Source organism: Lepisosteus platostomus, chromosome 6 (assembly GCF_059453375.1).
Source record: "Lepisosteus platostomus isolate fLepPlt1 chromosome 6, fLepPlt1.hap1, whole genome shotgun sequence".
NCBI lineage: Eukaryota > Metazoa > Chordata > Actinopteri > Semionotiformes > Lepisosteidae > Lepisosteus > Lepisosteus platostomus.
Window position 1 is genome coordinate 23,059,612 of NC_142616.1, and position 22,894 is coordinate 23,082,505.

The 22,894-nt window shown below is 39.7% G+C and overlaps 1 protein-coding gene across 4 annotated transcripts in view; it reads left to right on the forward strand.

The window, feature by feature from the left end:
- The window catches only part of LOC148661326 (protein bicaudal C homolog 1-like), an 87,498-nt gene extending 64,876 nt beyond the window's left edge, over positions 1–22,622 (forward strand). For 2 of the 4 annotated variants that reach the window (XM_088634851.1, XM_088634853.1), the window contains 16 exons: positions 206–259; positions 4,785–4,973; positions 6,034–6,285; positions 7,109–7,240; positions 9,735–9,909; positions 10,187–10,348; positions 10,567–10,754; positions 11,101–11,242; positions 11,366–11,522; positions 13,497–13,656; positions 14,489–14,528; positions 14,839–14,993; positions 15,623–15,782; positions 16,936–17,096; positions 17,508–17,607; positions 19,323–22,622. In XM_088634851.1, the coding sequence (XP_088490977.1) occupies positions 206–259; positions 4,785–4,973; positions 6,034–6,285; positions 7,109–7,240; positions 9,735–9,909; positions 10,187–10,348; positions 10,567–10,754; positions 11,101–11,242; positions 11,366–11,522; positions 13,497–13,656; positions 14,489–14,528; positions 14,839–14,993; positions 15,623–15,782; positions 16,936–17,096; positions 17,508–17,607; positions 19,323–19,453 (2,358 nt within the window). In that variant the 3' untranslated portion in view covers positions 19,454–22,622. The remainder of the gene's footprint in view (positions 1–205; positions 260–4,784; positions 4,974–6,033; positions 6,286–7,108; positions 7,241–9,734; positions 9,910–10,186; positions 10,349–10,566; positions 10,755–11,100; positions 11,243–11,365; positions 11,523–13,496; positions 13,657–14,488; positions 14,529–14,838; positions 14,994–15,622; positions 15,783–16,935; positions 17,097–17,507; positions 17,608–19,322) is intronic. The other 2 variants (XM_088634852.1, XM_088634854.1) reach the window with 1 other exon arrangement.
- The last annotated feature ends 272 nt before the right edge of the window (positions 22,623–22,894 follow it).

The window sequence follows — 22,894 nt, forward strand, 5'->3', positions numbered from 1 at the left end:
CATGTTCTTGCACAAAAGAGGATGATTAAGGACAACTGAATGGTAAAAATTGGCTTGTTTCAGACGCTAAATCATAACTAAAGTTACAGTCAGCTGGATGGCTGCTGTAGAACTGTGCAATTTGGTACAAACCCCCCATGCTGAAGTATGTGCCATGGGTCCCAAAGTCTCTTCTGGTGAAGTTCATTGCTGTGCCTTTCCTCAGGTGTCTATCGCAGGCCAGCCTGCTGGAGTGGAGGCAGCCAGAGCCAGAATCAGGGTAAGATACAGATACACCTCAGTACCTCAGACCAATCCATTGAGCTCCTCTAGGCTGGCCGGTTGGGGATTCTTTCATAAAACTGGTGAAATAGAAATAGAATTTCCTTGTCATGATGTCATTTGTTTCCCTGTCTGAGTTTATAAAAGCAAAGTTAAAAAAAAATTGTCTTCATTGATTTCTTTAGACTCATTTAATTACATCTGTAAGTAATTGACTTAAGAGTGGGAGGCAGGGTTCGAATACTGGGAAATGGCCCAGATTGCCTTTGTATTTACCTAAATCTCACGTCCCCATGGCGACACCAAGTGCATTTTTAGCGTTCTTGATGTAACTGAAGCATTGAGTCTGGCACTTCGTCTGTAAGTTCAGCAGTACGCTGGGGTAGTGGACTTTGTCGTAGACCCTTGCCACAGCTCCCCCTGCTGTTAATCTGACAGAGTCCCTGAGTAGGTAAAGTGCCGAGGCTCTGGATAGCTCATAAACCAACGTGACTTGGAGAAAGATCTCACTCGTTTCGCCCTCTGTTTTTCAGTCATGTTAAGGAAAGTGCTGTTTCATCTTCCTTTAAAACTGATCTTCTTACATTCACTCGTCATTTAGTGACCAACACCAAAAAAAAAAAGTTCAAAATGTACGTTTTGACAAAAAGTCTTACCCTTTAAGGGTAAGCTTAGCATTAGTTATGTTTTTGACTCAGTTCCTTAAGGGCGGATAGAAGAAACCAAGCCTGGGAACTGAAACTTGTTCATTCGGTCTGCCACATATGGTGCAGATCAGCGAGGGAGTTCAAACAATGTAAGCTGGAGTCCTGTGGTTTCCTTACTTCAGTGGGTGTTGCTGTTCCACTTGTGTGACTTGGTACTGTCCAGACTCTCCTTATATTTCACCATCATCAAAATTCCTAACACGTGCTTCCTCTCGGGGGCACCAAGAAAAACAAGCTGAAGTGCGCCACATTTTTTAAGTCTTTGCACCGGCAGCAGAATGTAATTAAGTTTGCGCTTTTTAACAAAAAAAAATAGTAAAAATGAACCACCGAGCCATTGTTTACAAAGTAATTTTTAAAATAAGCTCTGACAGCCACACAACCTGATTTTTACTCCAAAGTACATAAAGCTACCGATGACTGGCTCTGATCAAAGATTCGTTGCTCTCTGTCATTTGGCCTCCACCCACCATCAAGCTCAATAGTACGTAACATCTTGAGGCAGTGCGCCATTCTCTCTCTCCCGCATGATCATCGCAGAGGAGATTGTGTTGCACATTCCAGTCCCCACCACTGAACTGTTTTCCATTTCCACTCGGGGGAGGAGTTTTCTGGTATCACATTTTGCAGTGCCACCTAGTGGAAAGAAGAGGTAACATCAATATTTGTCTTGGTCCCCTTGCACACTGTAGTGTGGTTTGTCTTGGTGTCTGAATCTCTGTGCTCTCTTGTCAGGGAGCATTCAGTCTTTTGAAGCAGAAACAAATGTGTTTTGACCACTACTGGGATTTAAGCTGTTATTGCAAAAACAGAAACTTCTGGGTTTTGTTTCGAGAAAATATGCTAAGAAGGCATATTGTACTAGTGTATGAATGCTTTTGTAAAACCTTTTTAGGGTTCCGTGTGGTATAGGAATATGGTGATTGTAATGATATTAGGTATTTTTTATTAAACTCCATTTAAGTTTGTAAACTAGGCAGACTACCACCATTATATTAGGCTCATATATGATGACACATAATCCATTAAATTACTGACAGACGTCAGGAACTTACATTAACCAAAGTAGTGGCCTGACTCATAATGTTCATGTATCCATTCATGCTTTTGAAATTTTCCACATGAAAAGTTGCCACAGCTTGTGAAAATGTGGCTCATCACATAAACTGTTCCAGCTCAAAAACTTTGTGAGCAGGTAATGCCACACTTTACGGATATTATCCCTGCGTAAATCAAGATGGCTACCTGGCTGCCATTTCCTTGCTTTTGATATGCAGCTTGTACTCACTCATTTTAAAAATTATTCGACCAGTTAAATCCAAACCCTATAAGTACATGAGTCGAAACGGCCATTGTGTTCTCTTCTCAAACTGCCTCCCTTCTGGGAACAACTGTGCCGATTTGAATTGAAATGTGCCAGATTTCAAATCCGCTGCTTGTGTCTTCTGCTGTTTGTTGTGTCCAATTGGCCAGTTCATTGCTACTTGTTAGGTGTCATTCTAGGAGCAGCACAGTTGGCAAACTGTACTGTATGGTGAAATAGTGCTTCTTCATAAACCATTATGCCGGTAGACCACCATTTTGTTAGTGACATTCAAACCTCCACTGTCTCATGAAGGCATGTGCTTGTTGGCAGACTCATCTCACTCTGACGTGCTTCAGATCGTACCTCACAGGCTGTAGCAGTATTTTGTACTTTTATATATATGTCATACCACAGACTGCTTCTGTGCAGAAGTGTGCAGCTCAATAACTTCAGACCTGATATGTATCATTCAAATAGCCGTATGACTGACATACTTTTTGGTGAAATGGGATTAAACTTAAATGGCTCCCCAAAGTTAAAATTACTATGGTCTTGGGACTCGATGCACTGATTGACTTGAAACTTAGCAGGTTTCATCACACCTAGACTTGCTTCACACTTGCACCTCAAATGGTGCAACCGCAGTTTTAACACCCTCATCACTTTGGTGGCGAAATGCACCCCACTATCACTAAGATCTTTGGAAACTGGTCATTAAAGTCCAGTAAAGTGGAGTAAGCAAGTGGTTTGGGCCTTTCTTGGAAGTCTTCAACACAACTTACAGCTTTCTAGTTTTGTTTAATTTATATTCTTCTCCTGCCATTTTTCATCAAGTAGAAAGTGAAGAAAGAAATGTGTAATGTAATATGATTAGAACGGAGGAAACAGATGAAAACATGAACCAGAAATTATTTGCACATTACATTTAATCAAAAGAACCTTACCATTTAAAAAACGGATGGTTCTTCGGTTTACATGTGTTTAGTTTATTGGGAAAGAGAACATTTCATTTACAAGATGTAATGAATGTCATATTCCCCTTTTAAGATTATTGGCTTTAATACTTCCCGTTCAAATATTTTTTTTTTCCAATTCAAACCATGTTACATAGAGCCATCAGATAATATTGTGAGTACATATACGTGAACTGTTAAATATTAGTTCTCAAAATGGTTTTTTTCTGAAGGCCTAGTAGCTTATAAGATACCAAGTTAACCAAGTTCTGATCTAATAAGCAAAAACCTAACTTTAAACTTAAGTTAACTTACAATTTAAATTTTAACATTATTCAATTTTAATTTCTAGATTTGATTCTATGATTCTCCTTCCTTAGAAAGCAGAAAAATGTGGGAGAATAAGTTAAATTTGGGTTATTTACTCAGGAGGTTGTGGGATTGTAGAACAAGACACCCAGTCATTTTGCTGATGCCATCCTTTCAAGAAGTGGCTGGGTAAGATCTTTTAGTTTCTTACTATCAAACTTGCTGAAAGAGCAAAGGCTTCCTCTCACTTGTCTTATTTTCTTACGTTTTTGATCAACAGTAGAGAGGCTGCGGATTTTGTTCTTTCAGAAGTATAGACATTAGTCTGTATTCTCCACTTCTGAAACCAAAGTAAAATAGAAGTTTGCATTTTTTCCCAGCAACAAAAGCAATTCTTGAAAACATAAAGATTAATTTAGACTTTAAATTTTCAATCCCATATGTAGGAATTTAGACTTTCACATATGGGATTGATCATGGTTACATTTTTTGGTTACAGTCATTTGGGCTGTTTACCATTTTTTTCTGGCAGTCAAAGCTCAGTAAGAATGTAATGATATCAAACTAATGCACAGCGCCTAAAAAGAAATGTATATTGTCTGAACAGTGTTCAGTTACACTGTAATGTTATGTCATTTAATTTCTTTATTTGCCTATAGTGATGTGACAAGGCTCCTTCTGTCATTTTCTTATAATAAATATACAATTCTGTGTAAAAAGGCGGTTTGAAAGAAGTACTTCACTATGCTGAAAAAACACATAGAAGAGACATTTTGTGTTATTGTTGTTTTTCTCAGACAGTATTTATCCCAAGCTTACTGCTGCTTTCAAGAATCAATTTTGTTTGTATTCACAAAAAATAGAATATACTGTAAATATACTATAAGAATATACTATTCTGTCAGCTTTAAAATATTTTTTTCAGGGTTTATGCATATGTTAGTGAGAAACAGAAATCTTTAGTAGAAATAGCCCTCTATAGTAAGAATCAAATACAGTATCTATATTCAGATAAACTCTGCTAGGTGACATTATTTTAAAAGTCCCACATTATGTAGGATTCTTCTTACTTAGCGCTCTGGTAATGAACTCATTCTCACTCAGACTCAATTGGAATCTTTTTTTATTAGCCATATGTACAGCAGGGAGGCAAACCACTGTAATCTGGATACTGGTGATATTCGGAATGGCTGTGGATTTAATGCTTTTAAACATCTGTCCTTTGCTCTCCTCTCTTTGTGTTTGAAGGAACTTCTTCCCCTGGTGCTGATGTTCGAATTGCCGGCAATTATCCAGCTCAACCCAGATCCCAACTCTCCAGCTGTCCAGCACATATCTCAGACCTATAACATTTCAGTGTCGTTCAAGCAGCGGTCCAGACTCTATGGGGCTACTGGTGTTGTGAGAGGATCACAGAACAACACCACCGCTGTCAAGGTAATTAACCTCTTTCACTCCATCACTGACTGTTTTACAAATGGTTGGAAGGCAACTTGAGCATGCTCTGCAGCTTATGGACATAAAACGCGAAATATGATAAATATAAAATTATCTGTGTGTCTGGATTTGCATAATCCTTTCTTTCCCACCACAGCTAATTTTGAAAAACATGGTTGTTAATGAGCTTTGCTCTGCAATTTGACCTCCATAATGGCACAGGACACTATGTTGTCTAGGACGGGAGGCATCAGACATTTTTCAGCCACCGTGCCAGCTGTAGACTTGGCATGAATCGGTGGAATGATGTTGATCCAGTCTCCAGGGGCGCTCTTGTGCGACAAACCAAGCATACCCTGGCTAGCTCCATCCCACGCAGAATCAGTAGCATTTCATAGCTCGGGGGGCTCAAGACTTTACAACAACTGGAACCAGACAACGTCTGGTCTATAGTGCTCAATAAATGCCTTTAGTGGCTGAGCCACAAGGGAGTCTTTTAAAAAATTATTTACACTATAATCAGTGAGTAGATTTTCTTTTGGAAAAAAATGGAAGCTTTAGATACATTTGTTTTCAGATGTGTTTTTTGGATAAAAGTCCTTCAGGCCTGATTGTCTACTTGGTAATGGTAATGAGTAGGTATGGACACCATACAGTTGATACTCCACTAGTTACTGAACGCAGTCAGTGGCTTAAAGGTATGCGTGCTATGTGCTGTGAACCGAGATGGTGATGAAGATGCCAAACCACATTCAATAGCAGGAAGATCAAGATCTTGATTAGAACCTATGATTTTTGGTCGCCATTGGCAACTGCATGGAGGGAAAAAAGAAACTCTAGAAAAGAAGACTTCTCGTCAAAGATAAAACTATAGTGACACTTTATAGTGCATTTGTAAGTTCTACCTATTTCTCTGTGAATGTTTAATCTTTTGTGGTTTTATATGTTATGCGTTTGCTTTCTAAGAATTGTACAGGTGCAAATTGCCAGTCTACAGCCCTCGGCCAGTTTTCAAGTCGCCAGACTAAAGGAGTCCGTGTTTTTCCGGCTTATTTTTCAGAGAGGTACAGCTCTGTTGCTGGAACATCTGGCCGGCAGCTTGGCCAGCGCCATCTCTGTCAGCTCTCAGCTTGACATCGCGCCCCAGCACCACCTCTTCATGATGGGCCGTAACGGCAGCAACATCAAACACATCATGCAAAGGACGGGAGCCCAGATTCATTTTCCCGACCCCAACAATCTGCAGAAGAAATCCACTGTCTACCTCCAGGGCACCATTGACTCTGTCTGCTTGGCGAGACAGTATCTCATGGTAAAGCAACACTGTGACAGTCCTTTGCTAGCTCTAATAAGGAGCAGCATTCCAGTGCTGGCCTTGGTGTCTCATGGTTTAATCAGCTGTTTCTAGTTGCACAAAAGGAAAATAGGAGGTCTACATATAAACACAGGGTCTTCAGCTGGAACTCACAAGTTGAAAACATTTAACTCTTAGATTTTAAAAATACAGCAGCTACTTTCTTGGTCTCCTTTTCTTTGTTCTGAGCAGAAACTCCTGAGTGTCAGGACGATGATTATTATAGTCTTTAACGCCTCTTATTGCCTGCTAGAAATCTAGGTTTCCTGGCGTATTCGCTTTTAAAATTCCTGTTTATCTAAAATAAAAGAAATTGTTTGGGGAATTAAGGAACAATATGCCAACTGAAACTATAGCGCATCTTGAAAAATATATAATCTGAAGTGTGTGTTTGGTTGGAGAATTTTTGCATTTGCATTACTTGTCACATTAAATAAAACCAGACCAGGACATTCTTCAGGAATAGTTTCTGAGCATGTGGTATCATTATTCAGAAATCATCCAAATGTGAGAATTGTGAAAACAATATTTTGTGCTTGAATAACACCAGTCTATCAAAGAAATTGATGGGGTTTGTTGTCAGTTATATGACATGTAAGGGATCTTAATGTCTTTTTTATTGTACAAAGTTTTTTAACATTCACTGTGCAAGTCAAAGCCCTTGTACATGATTCACCCTTTCAGTTTACAAGATATCTAGATATTATGCAAGGTGATAGGTAATTTTATAATGCACACATTGACTGAATGCATGATAACTGGATTTTGTTGCGTTTTGCAGGGTTGCCTTCCTCTCGTGCTGATGTTTGATATCAAAGAGGACATTGAAGTTGAACCGCAGTGCATTACTTCATTGATGGAGCGCTTAGATGTCTTCATCAGCATCAAACCAAAGCCTAAACAGCCTAGCAAGGTAAACTACAATTCTGGTGGCTGTCTGACAGCCACCTGTCAGTATAAATTCAAATCTTTTATGTTTGCATTTGGACCTAGGTGATGAAAACCTAACCACAGAGAATCTGTAGTAGACTACATATTATTTAAATTACACTTCAGCTTGGTTTAAAGAGTTTATGAGGGTGGGTGGGGTTGGGAATCCCCATCACAGCTTATCACAATCTGTGGAGAAGATTGCAATAAAGAGGCTAGTGTTTCTCATTTCTCATTGACATGATTGGGTTTTTGAGAAAACCTGGAATTTAACAGAAATTATAGGCATATTTCTTAAATGACCACTTGAACATACCTTGGCACTAGGATGTACTGCCAAAGCTCCAAGTTACATTGAAATATTACATGTTGGGCTGGTTGGAGGAAACTGTAGTTTCATTTAGGTACTAAACTGCCAGATTGTCAAGATGGGCCAAATGGCCTCCTCTCACTTGAAGCCTTTGTTACTTTCTGTTAGATGTAACTAAAATGCAGATAACATAAATATTTTGATGCACTCCAGGCTGTATTGTCTTTTTGCCACAGAAAGTAGTTGTCCAGCTTTGACTTCCTTTGAATGTAAATAAGATTTTCCAGAGTCTCTAATGATCTTGAGCAGTGAGTTCCTGATCATGGAGCTGCACAAGACAAAAAAACTCTCTTGCCAGTTGTGTGGACTCAAGTCTTAGGCAGAATAAAAAGACCTGGATCAGTGCATCTCAGACTAGCTATTAATAGCCTTTGAGGACTTGCAGAGTGGAAGTTTGGCAAATAAAAATTATTAAGCCCAATATTCTTTTTCCATTTTTATCAGGGTCCTGCTTCTCCGCTGTAAGAATTACTTGATTACATTTCATGTGAAGTGAGCCAGTGTTCAAAACTGTGGATATGGAAAACATTTGCACATAAAACAAAATTGCTTGATGTGAAACAAATGAACAGTGTCAGATTCAGGGATACAGATTTGTGTGTACAGTGTTTTCATTGATTTTGTAGCAGTCTCTGCTGAAGACCCGAGTCTGATGCAGTTTTTGTTTTCTATGCACAGCTATCCTTTGAGACTTAAATGATTTGCACGTCAGAAAGCATTCTCATCAGCTTTAATTATATGCCACTCAAGGGACAGCTGTTTTCTTGCATTCATTTATTCCAGCATCCATTTTTGCTAGAATGTTGTACCATGTCAGTCTCTAACAAACAAGTCTTTTAAACATTTGTGGAAGTGTCAGTCTCTGTTAAGTAAGTCATTTGATTTTGGGCTTTTTACCAATTTACAAGTCAGTTATTGGTTACTGTGGATTATACTGTGGAAGGCTTGTAGCCAGATGCACTGTATTGCTATGTGAGCCTGGAAGGCTGTAACAGCACCCTGACTTACAACTGTCAGCCTGCAATTTGCCTTTTGGAGGGAAAGAGGCGTGATGATGAGGAAAAAGTATATCACAGAACCACTTTTTTGATGCCAAAACATCCAATTAGCAGTTGCAAATGCTTTAAATACTTTAACAAGTAAATACATTAAAAATAGATTGGCATGAATTTGATGACAGTCTGTCTCTGCTGTAGATTGACTGTGCATTAATATCAAAACCCAACCCTGTTTCCCAAACCAAGTCCCAGCCCATGTAAGAAGTTTCAGAGCTGACTCTAATGTCATTAATAATACAGTATATAAAGTATTTTTATAGACCATTGTAATAGAGACCTAAAGTAACTTCTTTCTATGTAAAATAATAATGGACTAGTGTAGTGCTACACTAGCACTACACTCAGCAGCTCGGCAGCGCTTACAGTGCTTGGATTTCTATAGCACTTTCCATTCCAAAGGATGCCAAATGTTCAAATGTTCACAGTGCTTCACATTTAAGAGGGGTTTCCCCTCACTTGCCTCTGAAGCTCTGAAGTGCACCTGGGTATGCTGGCTGCCCGATTGCATGGCAGGTCAGGTGGAGAAGAGAGGAATTACTTCACCGGGGCAATCATTGGAGGAATTCAGGGTGGATGTTCAACGTGTGTGATTAAAGTAGAATTTAGTCTGGACACCAGGGCCAATACCCTAATATAAACAGTGCCATAACCTCTTTACTTTCCAAGTCTCATCTGAGGGATGGTTTACTAGCTGCTTTTCTGGTGTCATTACGTTCTGGTGTCATTACCCTCCAAAATACCGACCCCTGCTCATAGAGATGGATGTGCTCAATGCCTCCCACTGCTTCCCTGACCAGATGTGTTCCTGGCTCAGCCAAGATCAGACACCTTAGGAGAAAAAACCTGTATGTTAGCATCAGAGTAATCCACCAGATCTTTGGCAGTTAGGATGGCATGTTACCCAGGATGGCCCACTTCACACGCCTATTGGATCTGTAAGGCAGCCTGGTATGCCTTGTCTTGTTGCAAATGCGCATCTCTTGCGGGCGCTGGGTTCCAAAGACTAGCCTCTCCTCCAGGCTAACAATTGTCCATGTTCTGTCCTGCAGTCGGTGATTGTGAAGAGTGCAGAAAGGAACGCCTTAAACATGTATGAAGCAAGAAGGTTTCTCCTGGGTCTCGAGAACAGCGGAGTTTCAATACCAACCAGCGGCACCTCCACAGTCATTTGCCCTGTGGGTCTGGACATCTTGGCTTCAGCTGGTCTGGGGCTCACCAGCTTGGGTAACGACATTGCTCTTTGCCCTAGAATGAAACCTCAGCCATCCTTCAGCACAGGACTGGCAACCGGTTGAGCAGCTCAGACTCTGTACCTCCTAATTCTTCACCCCCCCCCCACCCTTGCCTACCTAACTGAAATAGATTGATTACTTATACTGAAAAGGATATAGTCTTATTAATATTTAAGACACTGTCTTATCCTGGTATCTGAATATGTGACATAATTGTGCCTTTGGATATTTGACTTCTTCAAATATTTCCAACTTCTCTCTTTTTCTAGGTCTCTTGGGTCCAACTGCCCCTTCCATGAACAGCTCTTCTGCTCCTAACTCCCTCCTGAATGCTCTGAACAGCACCATCAGCCCACTACAGAGCTCCAGCTCTGCCACTCCCAGCCCCACCCTCTGGTCAACGTCCCTCTCGAGCCCTACGAGCACATCCGGTAAGTGTGTGACGCTGCAGAGTGTGATAGCTCTGTCAGTAAGGCTGTCATAAACCGCCAAACCATGAGCTGAAGCTCTTTGAGGACTTTATCGAATGTGTTCTATTGTCCTCAGTCATGTTTCCTACTCTTGTGGACTTGGGGAGAGAAAATAAACCCTCTTTGCGATGTAAAAATGAGAGCTGACAAAGACCCCACTTAATTTCTGTTTGTTTCAGGATTCTCATCTCCTTTAATGATTCACCCAACCACGCAAGCCACCCTGACGAGTATTCTGCTTTCTGGAGTCCAGGGCTACGCCCAGAGCACCCCTTCCCCTCCCCCTGGTCTGGCACCCATCGACTCTCAAGTCAACGGGGGCCCCGAGTGCAGCAAAGCCCCCTGCTCTCTGAATGGCCATGTCAAGGTGCTGTCTCTCCTCCTCAGTCTGGGCTTAGTGTGTCTGACAGTGCCGTGTCAACAATAAGACTGTGCCCATCCCACCACCTTCCAGTTCGGAGAGACAGCAATTGTTTTAGTCTTGGTATTCTTATTCTGACAGCTATGCACAGCTTTTTACAATTTACAAACATTTTTAGAGCATGTCTTTTGTGTCTGTTGTTTAAAGAAAATCAAGCTTTAAAATTAAGCCTCATTACAAAGTAATCTGCTTTTTATTTAATGGCTGTGTACATGGGAAGGGGAGATCAAACATAACCCTTAAGTTTCCATGTATAAATATTAAGATGCATGTTTGCTGTTATGGATTACAGCATCCCACCTCGGTGTACGGCAGGATATCAGCGTCTTCTCTAGCAGATAAAGTTTTGAGCCCAAATCACAATGATGCTTCCAAAGAGAGCAGCAGTCACAGTTCCACAGAGCCTCTCTCCAGCAAATCCGGCCCCGATGAAGGTAATTCAGCAGCCTTTTACCCAAAATGCATCTTAAGATTGTTTTCTTGATATACAAGATGTTGGTCTCCTTCTCTAGTGTTTGTTGTCTGAAAGGGAAAACAAACTGCGTCTGTGTTTTCAGGATCAAACGATGCTTTTGTCGAAGTAGGAATGCCAAGAAGTCCTTCCCATTCAGCCAGCAGCAACGAACTGAAACAGATGTTGGGATCTTCAAAGTTGTCTACTGGCAAGCGACAAGCTGTGGAGCTCCTACAGGGCACCAAGAACTCTCACCTGCAGTATGTAAACAATGTGAACTGGATCTTGATTATTTGTTTGCAGCACTAAATCACATTTTATGTAGTTCTGATAGAGTTCTAATTTATTGTTATTCTATATTGATGGTGGCTTCATTTGTTCTTTAGAGTCAGGCCCGCGTCACCCGTTTCCAGTAGTTTCTATGTAGAATTATCTCTTTATCAGCATTTACTTTTTGGATTTCTAATATAAAAAAGTTTTGATTCCTCTCTTAAATTACAGCAATAACATTATTGGTCTTTTCTGCCTCTGACTCTTTCAGTCAGGCCTTTCTTGATTGAGTAGATACCAGCCCTATTCCTGAGGGACCGCTGTCTCTTCTGGATTTTGTTACAGCTGAGCTCTTAATTACAGGCCAATTTATTTCAATTTTGTATGTGGGTGCTATTTAAAAAAAATAGCTTTCACCTCTTAAAATGATGAATGACAATTGTAGTCATTTTCAGTCCAGTTTGTGAATTTCAGAACTGCCCTGTTTCAGGTGCGCTCAGACTGGGCCAGAGCAAAGGGAAAGAAGCTCATTATGGCAGTGTCTGACTGATCATCCTTTAAGAGTTGTTTGGTGAAAATAAGCAAGTAGAGGAGTGACTTGCAGGTCTTTGTGCTGAAGGCATTGGAAATGGTACACTATAAGTAGGGTAATTTTAAGACTCAGATTTGCAGATGCAAGTATGCTAACTCCTTGTTTTCCGAAGGTTTTATTAATTAATTTTCATGTTAAGGCATTTGAAAAATGAATACCCCTTCTTGGGTATGCATAATGAATTTTCACCACAGCAAAAGAACACCTGCAACTCTTACCAGTCCTGCTCCCTGCCCTCACACATCCAGTAACTGTATGGTTTGTTGTGTCCTGTAACCAACTCGGAGAGTTAGCCAGTATTGTGAATTATATTTCACATTATATCACCCTCCATTCATCTTCTCTCATCTGCCTCAGAACCTCAGACATCAGCTTCTACCTATGAGTGATCGTCGTCCAACGATTTTTGTTCTTTTTTTCCTTTCTACTGTGTTTATTGTAAAAAAAATCTCTTTGTCCCTTAGATTTGTACCTAATTTTTACCATTATTAACATGCTGTTAATAATTATTATGCTGAGAATTATTAACATATTATCTCAGGAAGCATATAAATGTTGCCTAAGTAGTAACTTAATTTTGTTATAGCCGTTTTTGCTCAAGCAACTTTTAAAGAACAGATTCTTAGGTCGAATGATGAAGCAACTAACCTGATGCTTCAGAGCTCAGGTGGAATGAAAACCAGCAGAAACAGAGGTCACCAAGGATCTGGAGTAGAAACCACCGATTTAAAGCCAAATCTTATCTACGCAATAAGAGCTTTAGTTCACTATTTTCCTCTCCTGAGCAGTCCCAGTATTATATTATTTATGCTACATAAAATCATATTGCCTGGTAATAATGTCTTTTATTTTAAGTGGATGTGCTTTTGAATTGTGCTTGATGATATTATAAGCCGAGGTGCACACAGCTGTCAGAAAGGCTCCCTTTCACTTTCTGTGCTGTTAAACTGGATAGAAACCCTGTTCCCAGAGGCAAGGGGCCTTTGCCTGTGTTTAATTGATTTTGAAAGAGTGTTGTAGGGGGTCAGCCCTTGTAGTGTAATTGCTCATTTCTAAAAACCCTGTCTGAATGACTCTGATCTTTAACTGTGTTGGAGTGTATGGGCTTGTTGCTGTTATTAATATGTGCAGAGCACTATGCTTTGCTCTCTGATTTTGGACATCTTGGAAATTAAGCGCGTCTGAAAAAGACCCTTGCGTGCCATGTCCTTGACAGGCAGATGAGGTACTGGGTTTTTACAAGCGCACGCACTCGTGGGTCGGGAGAAGGTGTCTAGTCCTTGGGGTGGCTGGAGGCGAGTCCCCACCTCATGAGTCACGCCGGGAAGGGCCGCCGTGGCTCTGACTTTAGTAACGAGGGGTGTTCCCGCAGCACCTCGGAGGGCCTGCTCTCGGACTCCGAGTCCAGTGCGTCCGAGGGCCCGCTGGCGGACAAGAAGGCACCCGGGAGCGAGCGCGCGGCGGAGAGAGCGGCCCAGCAGAACTCGGAGCGGATCCGCCTGGCACCGCAGTCCTCTTTCGCCAACATGCAGGTACTCGCCGCTGCCCATCTCTCCCGGTGAAGGCTTGCGGCTTCAGTGTGCTGCTTGATTTTCTCAGCGTTTTTATGAGGATAGTGCTGCCCGTGTGTTTCCTTGCTGTCCTTTCTATGCAATACAGATGCTTCAACAACCTTGGCAAGCATGTATCTTCCTTGTGCATTTTATATACACCCATTTATACAAACATCTGCATGTAACAATGAGTGCCTATACAGTATGTTAAGAAGTTTTAACAGAGCCCATGAACAATGATTTGTAGCTTACGAAAAACCTTTTTCTGTATGTGAACATTTATTGAGTAAATGAGCTTTATTATGCTTGATAAAGTACATATTTCTACCAATATTAGGTGGTTGCAGAAATAAATTTACCACAGGTCTTTATGTATTTACAATATTTTAGAGTCCTTCTTATTTCATGGCTTTAATGACAAATTGAAATATTGATGGATTAAACCATTATAAATGTTTCACAAAACTGACCAGTGGTTAGGGCTCTGGATTCGTAACTGGTAGGTTGTGGGTTCAAATTCCAGGTGGGACACTGCGGTTGTACCCTTGAGTAAAATACTTCACAGGAATTGTTCCAGTAAAATACTGAGTTGTATAATATCTTCAGCCAATTAAAGACACAAAACGTAAAATCATTTCAAACATAGTTGATAATCGAAAGAAGCACTGCAGTGAACAGCTTCCACAAAATTAACTTGCGTTTAGTTTATGACTTAAGGAGGCCCGAGGGTACAGCTGATGGGCCGCACTTCAGAAAAAAGTTTTTTTTAGACTCTACTAAAGGTAATTTGTGCCTTTGATTTTCCTTGCAGGCTTTTGACTATGAACAGAAGAAGCTGTTGGCAACTAAAGGTATGTGAGGAGCTGGAATATCACACCATGTAAGCAGTGTGCTGTGTCCTTTGAACTACACTGGCCTTCTGTGTGTTGCACAACTGTGAAGTAAAGGTCAAAGGGAAAAACTGCTTGATGTACTTGATGTGCTCAAGAAATATAGTATAGAAATATGTTTTTGATGGTAAATTACATTATTTCCAAAAAGAGGAAACAATTTAATTTTACACTGGAATAAAATTTGTTAAATTTTCACAAAAAATTGCTTCAAAGTGAAGCAGATGTGCATCCTGCTCCGATGATCACACCTGTGGCGTCTGTTATTCAGCAATGTTGAAGAAGCCTGTGGTGACAGAGGTGCGGACCCCCACTAACACGTGGAGCGGCCTGGGTTTCTCCAAATCCATGCCAGCAGAAACCATCAAGGAGCTGCGCAGGGCTAACCATGTGTCCTACACGCCCACTATGCCTACCACTTACGAGGTATGCAGCATGGTTTCTCATTGGTAATTGACTGCCTTAGTCTACGAGTCTTTTTTCCAACATTCTGATGAAGATTCAAACCATGAGCTTAGGGCATTCATCCAATAGAGACCACCTGCATCACTGAGCCTTTACAGCACGAGACATGAGCTGCTCTGCTCTGCCTGGTGGCTCGTGGGCTCAGAGCCACACCCCTCAGACAGCACCTCAAGACCGTGATTCTGCCTTGGGAGTATCTTATACTGTCTAAGTTTCAGGGAGGTGTCGGCACCTTCTGCCCTATGCCAAGGTACTGTACAGTAATCTGGACGGTCCTATTTTACCCTGAACTAATATAGTGTCTGCCTGAATCAGGCCAGTAATGTCCAAAAATCTTTTTATGAAGATAAAGTTTTGCGTGCTCAATACTTAATTACATTTGACTTCTTAGAGTCTCCATATTTTGTTAACTTCAGGCCTGTGTTTGTCCATCTTTTTGAAATCACATAAGTGTTTGTTTCGTATTTAAAGCTTGAACACTGGAAACTTTCTAATTGACATGGCTGAAATTGGTCAGGCCCAACTTATTAAATGCACCAGCTGGTATTTCTTCTGCGTTTGCTCTTTCAGTAGCATGTTTTGTCTTCTAGCAGGGTTCTCCTCTGTCTCTTTCGCGGTCCAACAGTCGGGAAGGTGTGGGAAGTGGGAGCGACTCGGACAACTGGCGAGAGAGGAACGGGAGTGGGCCCCCAGGCCACTCGGATTTCCCTTCGTCCGTCGGCAGCCCTAAGAGGAAACAAAACAAATCAGGTGCGCAGAGTGAAACGGAGCCGACAGTTTGACGTTCAACCCCTCTCAGCTCAGTATGTGCTATAAAATGTCATGTACAGAAGGTCACTGATTACATGGCTACAATAGTCCAGTAAAATTAAAAGTTTGTGGTGGTTTTGGCCAACCCAGAAAGTAGCATCCTAGGAGAGCGTCAGGCCACAGATGGGACGTCACGTACGCACACGCACTGTGTTTGATCCGAGTTATCAACACACAGACGTAGTGTAACAATGCACAGTTCCCCTGACTCCATTGGCGTTCCTGTGAATGAGTTTGGAAACTACACAGAACTGTATTTCTAGACATCTATAATGCCCTTGCTTTTGATTAAGGTACAGAAGAATGTTTTTTCTTGAACAGGTACAGTACTGAATATATTGCACTTCACATTAAACAAGCTGAAGTAGTATACAGTTTCTGCAACACTGCAATTTGTATTTTAGAAGGTCTCTGGTCTTTATTTAAAACATTTTTATAGAGCAGACAAATTTGAAACAATTGAAAACAAATAAACCTCCAAAACACCAGTTTCTGTCAAAACCTTTTTGTTTGCCACATGCCTCATAGTTGCTATCGATGATAAAATGTTTTTTAAATCAAAAAGCCTTGAGATTGCTGTGCTTTCCATGGCTACAAACTATTATTAGAAACCTAGTCACTTCTCAAATCTACGTTATAGTGTAATATTGAGTCAGTATGTCCCTGAAAAGGCTACAGTATCTTCAACAGAATATCTATGTCAAAGTTTTGTAACATTTTCACAATTCATTGGCAGTGAAAATGCATTTAAAGACATTTAACATTTAATATCTTAATTCTGGTTTAAGAAACATTTCTTGTGTAAGTGCAGTAAGAGGAAGTTAAAGGCTCCAAGTTGTCACTGTGGAGTAGTGTGGCTTTTCTTCAAAAGGCTCCTTGGTCAAGGAAAAACACAGCTCTTCCAAATCCAACACACTTTGTTCATGGGCTCTGAAGTGGAAAGCTGTAGGTTGCTTTAACCTTGTTTAATGTGCACAAGATGAAGAATATGTGATGTTCATCAGTTTTTTACAGGGTTAAAATTAAGGGTTGAGCTGAGAGAAAAGGGCCACAGGCTAATCTGTGCTTATTTGAAATCTTTTTTTTTTTTCAGCTGAACACTATCTCAGCAGCAGTAACTATATGGATTGTATTTCATCAATGACTGGCAGCAATGGATGCAGCCTGAGCACTTCTTTCAAAGGGTCTGATCTTCCTGAGCTTTTTAGCAAACTGGGGCTGGGAAAGTATACTGATGTCTTTCAACAGCAGGAGGTTTGTCTACATATTTTTCTGTCTTTTGCTCAAGGGTTTTTTTATCATCGTGTTAAAAGGGAGCTTTTTGAAAACCTTTATCTCTCCTCCTTAATAGAGATTACAGTCATTTTCTATTTAAAGTATGTGGCATAAATATTAGTCGTGTTTCCATTGAAATCATCATCCTGAGTAAACCTGCAAAATCATCTGCAGAAGTATCCAGGACCAGGAGGCATAACAATTAAATGGGTTTTATAATAGGAATAACAGCCTCTGTAATAGAGCTGTTATTTCATGTTTCTGAGAAGTGTTGCTGTTGTGAAGTATGTACTCGACTTTAAATCAATTGTTCTGACTTCAAGCCATCCTGGTTCACTGGATATGGTTTTTTGCTTTTATTAGAAAAAGAAACTTTTTTTTTCTCTGCAGATTGATCTTCAGACATTCTTAACGTTGACAGATCAGGACCTCAAGGAACTTGGCATTACTACGTTTGGTGCTAGAAGGAAAATGTTGCTTGCAATTTCAGGTTTGTAAGATTTAGAGGTGTGTCTTGTACCAAAACCAGTGAGCATTCCAAACATCTTGTGAATCTGTCACAGACAAAGGAAAACTAAAAATGTCCCGTCAGGATGACTCTTGGTTCTGCCTGAAATATTTAACTGAATGCCTTTTACTTAACGTGTTATCATCTCAGTGTAGCCTCACACATGACAGAAAAAAGGTACCAAACCTTTAAAAAGGAAGTTGTTCAGCCTATTAGCTCACTTGATTGCCAGGAGCTGGCTGATCTTGCCCAACATGGCTAAATAGCTTGTTCCACACTAACACACACATTTGTGTAAAAGAAAGTCCTCCTGCTCTCAGTTTTAAATGTAGTTTATATAGTTTCTTATATATTGTATAGTTTGTTATAGTTTATTTCTGCCATTGAGGTTTTTCAGTACTTGAATCAACTTCACATCTAGTCTTCTCTGTTCCTGTTCAAGATTGTTTTTTTCGCCTGTGAGGATAGAACATCCCTTTAAGCCCTAGAATGCATCTGGCTGCTTGTTTCTGGACTGACTCCAGATCAGCAATATCTTTTTACACAGTGATCAAAATTGAGGTTTAAATTTAATTTTAACATATATTTTGATTCACATATTTCATTTCTAATTATAGAACCAAACATTTTCCTCCTCTAGACAATGTAGAGAAGAAATAAAACAGCCAGCAGTGTTTATAGATTTTTAAGCTTAATGTTTCTACCTTATAGTTGCAGCTTATGTTTTGGTACTTATATATATTTACTACTAGCAGAGTCACAGAACAAGTGAGGTCATTTATTTTGGGTTGATCTTTATAATGCAAATACTTAACATACCTTTGATGTAAAGGAACAGGTAAAGGTTTATCCGTGCCGAAAAGAAAAGATATTTGAATTGACTTAAATCATGAAATGTCAGGTTTTTTTATACCCTTCACTGCCAATTATAGTTGACAAAGCACATTTTCTATTTGTGTCTTCATCTCCACTGCTCCTGTTCAAAATCTTCCTCCTACATATCTACATATGAGGATCTATCCAAGAAGTACTCATTTGTAAAACCTAATATTTGTATTTTAAAAAACCAAGGAACTGTAGAATAAGGATACAATTCAAATATTATTTCATAAATGCAATAAATAGGACAACCATATACTGTAGTTGTGGTCCTTACACAATCATCTGTTTATGGAAAGTAGGGATATGAGTATGAATCCCTTGGAGCCAGCAGGAATTGGAGGAGGGAGAGCCAGTTTAGACACAATATCTGAGGTCTGCTGATTATTCCACTGCAGTGCTCAGGTCTTAAGCACAAATCTGTTCTGATCTGTTGTCTTTATGAGCTGGATCACAGGGTTATCTATTATTTTCTGTTTTTTAGGCACCTTCTAAAAACTGACATCTAACAAACTCTACCTAATTCACATTTATTTTCTGTCTCCTTGACAAGCAGAATCCCATAATGAGTATTGGGCATCTCTTCTAGAGTCTAGAGGAATCACATTTCATATTATTGCTGGCTGGGAACAAAATTACTAAGGAAGCTTCCCAGTGTAATGATACAGCAATTTTATGACTAATTCTTAATTTCTTCAAATGCCCTTCAGTTTCTTTTCATGCCTCATATACCTGGGTCACAGGGTAAGACATACTTTTCAGTTGGTGTATTTGTGTCTGAAAAAAATGAGCACCTTCTTTTTCCGTTCTGTCTGCAGAATTAAACAAGAACAGGAGGAAGCTCTTCGAGCCTCCAAACATCCGGTCTTCTTTCCTGGAGGGAGGGGCCAGCGGCCGGCTGACTCGTCAGTTCCACTCGGACATGGCCAGTGTGAGTGGCCGGTGGTAGTCGGCCCCGGTCCTGGTTCCTGACCTACAGGGTGGTTAGTGCGAAACTGACGTCTGCTCTAGTGCACCTTAACCCTTGTGGACAGCCTCAGCTGCACAGAGCCATTAGCACTCAGAGTCTGGATATTATGGACCAAAGCCTGCCTAATGTAACAGTGCCTGTGCCAAAAACATAAACAGGAAGGACTTTTTAGCAATAAGAAAGCACTCATCAGTGCAATTTGCAAACCGCAGACATGGTACTACATAGCTGTATGTGGATCAGAGAAGATGTGGTGTCGCAAAGTAATTTCTTTTCACAAATGGAGGTATAATATATGAAATGCACTGTCATATCTTCGAAGGACTAGGCAAATGCTTTGGAAAATCATCCTTTTGATGTTATTTATATACGTTCCTAGTTTATTTTTAAGTGAAGTTATAACAACCCTCTGCACTTTAAGAAAACTAGATCCATTGCCTGTGGACATTTATTTCTCTGATCTACAGATGTTTTCAGCACTTACAAACACTTGGGTGCCTGGCCAATTATAAGCACATACTGATATTATATTTAGTTCCCGATAATGGTAACAGTATCCCAGAAAATTGAAATCAAAGTTAAAAGCAAAATTTATCATATAAAATTGGTTTCCATTTTTTTTATCATGTTGTTTTAGAAATACAGCAAAATATTTCTGATCTATAGTTTTTTTTTAATATCTTTGCCTTATTGTAATGTTTTCTTTCCCTTTTTTATATGTCTGTTTTAAAAGTATTATTTGTTTAAATGTAAACCTTTAAGTTTTGCATTATTTGCTTTTTAAGGAAAATTAAAGTTTTATTTAACCTTTTTTTTAAAACAAAAATCTCTTAGCGTTTGATTCCCCTCCCCAAGGCTGTGTTTAAGTTAAGCACTGTGGAAATCACTAGATGGGGTACCTGTGTGCATCTCTACATACAGTCTGGCTATAGCATGCCTAGCTCTGCTTCTTGCTGCATCAGGAATCTGATCTGGCTTGTAAACCACATCAAAACCCCATTTTACCTGCCATCTCATCAGGAGACAAAGGATTTCTGAATCAAAGTGATTTCCTGAATCTCGCTGTTTTAATATACTGGAATTCTGTGCACTACAGGGGCGCAAGATTTTTTCTAAGGCTTCTCAAGTTATTTTTCAATGCAGATATTACCTTTTTTGGGGTTCTTGGCACATTTGTATCCAGTTATGGACATAGCTATTTGGCTTTATTTTCTTCTTTAGTGGAATATGCAGGACGCATGGAGATAATACATGGAAGAGGAGTGGATGATAAATGTACAGCTTATAATGCTGCGTAGTGTGCCTGTAATGTTTACCAGAAAATTGAAGTAATTCATTTTTTGGGGAAGTAGAGTAATGTGAGCACTGTTTGACTATATTAAGTCTTAATCTCACGGTTTTTATATCTACATCAAATCTGTATTCTGCCAAATATGGGCTGTTTTTTTCCCCCCATGAAACACAGAACAATATGCTTGTTGCATCAGATGTGGCCAGCCCTGATCTTGGAAAGCCAGATTCCCAATTTTTTGGTCAGCTTAAATGAGATTAAAAAATTAATCTTAGCTACCAATGCAAAAAGATGCAATATCTAGCAGGTTAGACTAGCAGATAAGTTCTGACAGAAGTTCATTGAGGACCACATTTTCTGGTTTACAAACCGAACAGATTATCTTGCTAAACTGACCACAAAATTCCTGTGTTCCACGTCTTTAAAACATGATGGTTTAAGGGTCACCAGCTAAATGACTCATGCTGGAGAGATACTGTCCAAGATCGGTACTGGCTGCCCCTGAATTGCAGGATAAAACAGTTTGTGTTATAAAAATGTCTTAAACTGTGAATTCTCATGTGGACATGCTCTGCCAGTTTTACATTTTTGATAGCTAATGAAGGGATGTTTTTGCAATTGAAGTTTACCATCAAGTGCCTCTTTTTGCCTGTGCTATTCCTGCATGTATCTAGTTGCCGGCCTTTCCAAAGGAAGGAATACGAAGTATCTGTACTGTTTTATTTGTAAGGTACAAATATATACATTTGGATGTAAACCACTGAAGAAAAGTTCTTGTAACTAGCTTTTGTAATATCAAGAAATTTGTGTATTCATGCTTTGATGTTATAAAAATATACTGTATGTAATGTTCTGTGTGAGATATAGGTACAATTTTACAGGGCTGAACTGCACAAAAAGAAGAGTAAAATGTATTTTAACATATATCTCTATTGTTTGAGTTGCGCTAGGACATTGATCATTTTCAAAAGATCATCCAGTCTTTCTCTTTACTAGTGGTGGTACTGCAGTTTATCTGTGTTATGCTAAGTTCAGTGAGTCCTGAAAAGCAACCTAAAAAAGGAAAGAAATCCCTTTATCATTTGTTTGGGGACCAAAGTGAAGTGTGATCTAAAGATCACAACAGATATTCATAAATGATTGCTTTAACTTGCACTTTCATAAAAAGTAAAATACTTGTTAGTTTTCTTCTGAAGTATCATTGATATTAAACCATTTGTTTTCAGTTCTTGAATGTTTCTATCTTACCACAATAAAACCAAACTTGTGAATGACTTTGAGGTTCACTTGGTTCTCAGTAGAATTGGTCTGCTGTGAAGACCAGTTGTGTTGTTTCGGATTACCCAAACAACAGCAAAGTTGTTTCTTGTCAATGCCGGGCAGTGAAATGCTTAGTTAATGGCTACGCATTTTTCAGTTCCAATTTATTTTTATTTCCTTGTAAAGGAGAAGGTGAGAATGCATTGCAACTAGGATAAGCAATATTACATGTTAGAGTGGCACTAAAGTGAAAGGTCTCCCTCAAATGGAGAAAACCGATTTAGATACCCAGGGCTGCATGGAAAAAAAACACTGGAAATAGCTCACTTTCTTATATTTGATAAAGGGAATATGTCATTTGTTCAGTAATGCCTTAAAATTGTATTATGCACAATACATTTGAATCAGTAGCTACAAATGAAGGTTAGTAAATCAGTGCCTTAAGAATAATTCTTTTTTGTATCTGTAAATATAGCACAGATAAAATTGTATTTTTGTGTTTAACTGATTTTTTTTGTGAAATGAACGGTCTGTAAAAATATATAACAGCAATTAGCGGCTTTATTGCAAAGTAATAAACATATACAATCCCCTCTCCCCCCTCTGTGTATAATGTCATCTGCAAACAAACGGGCATAGAAACACTACTACTGTATATACAGTATGTGTGTGTATATATATATACAAAACGGGAAAATTCTTTATCTGCTGGCCTGATCAAATAGTAAGATGTCAGCAGAACACAGATTTCCTCTTCCATTGAAAGCCAGGCAGCTGAAAACTCAAATACAGGTTGAACACCGCTGGAGACCGAGGGAATGGAGGGAGCGGGCCTCAGATCAGTGCAATGCGAGTATTTCTGAGACTGC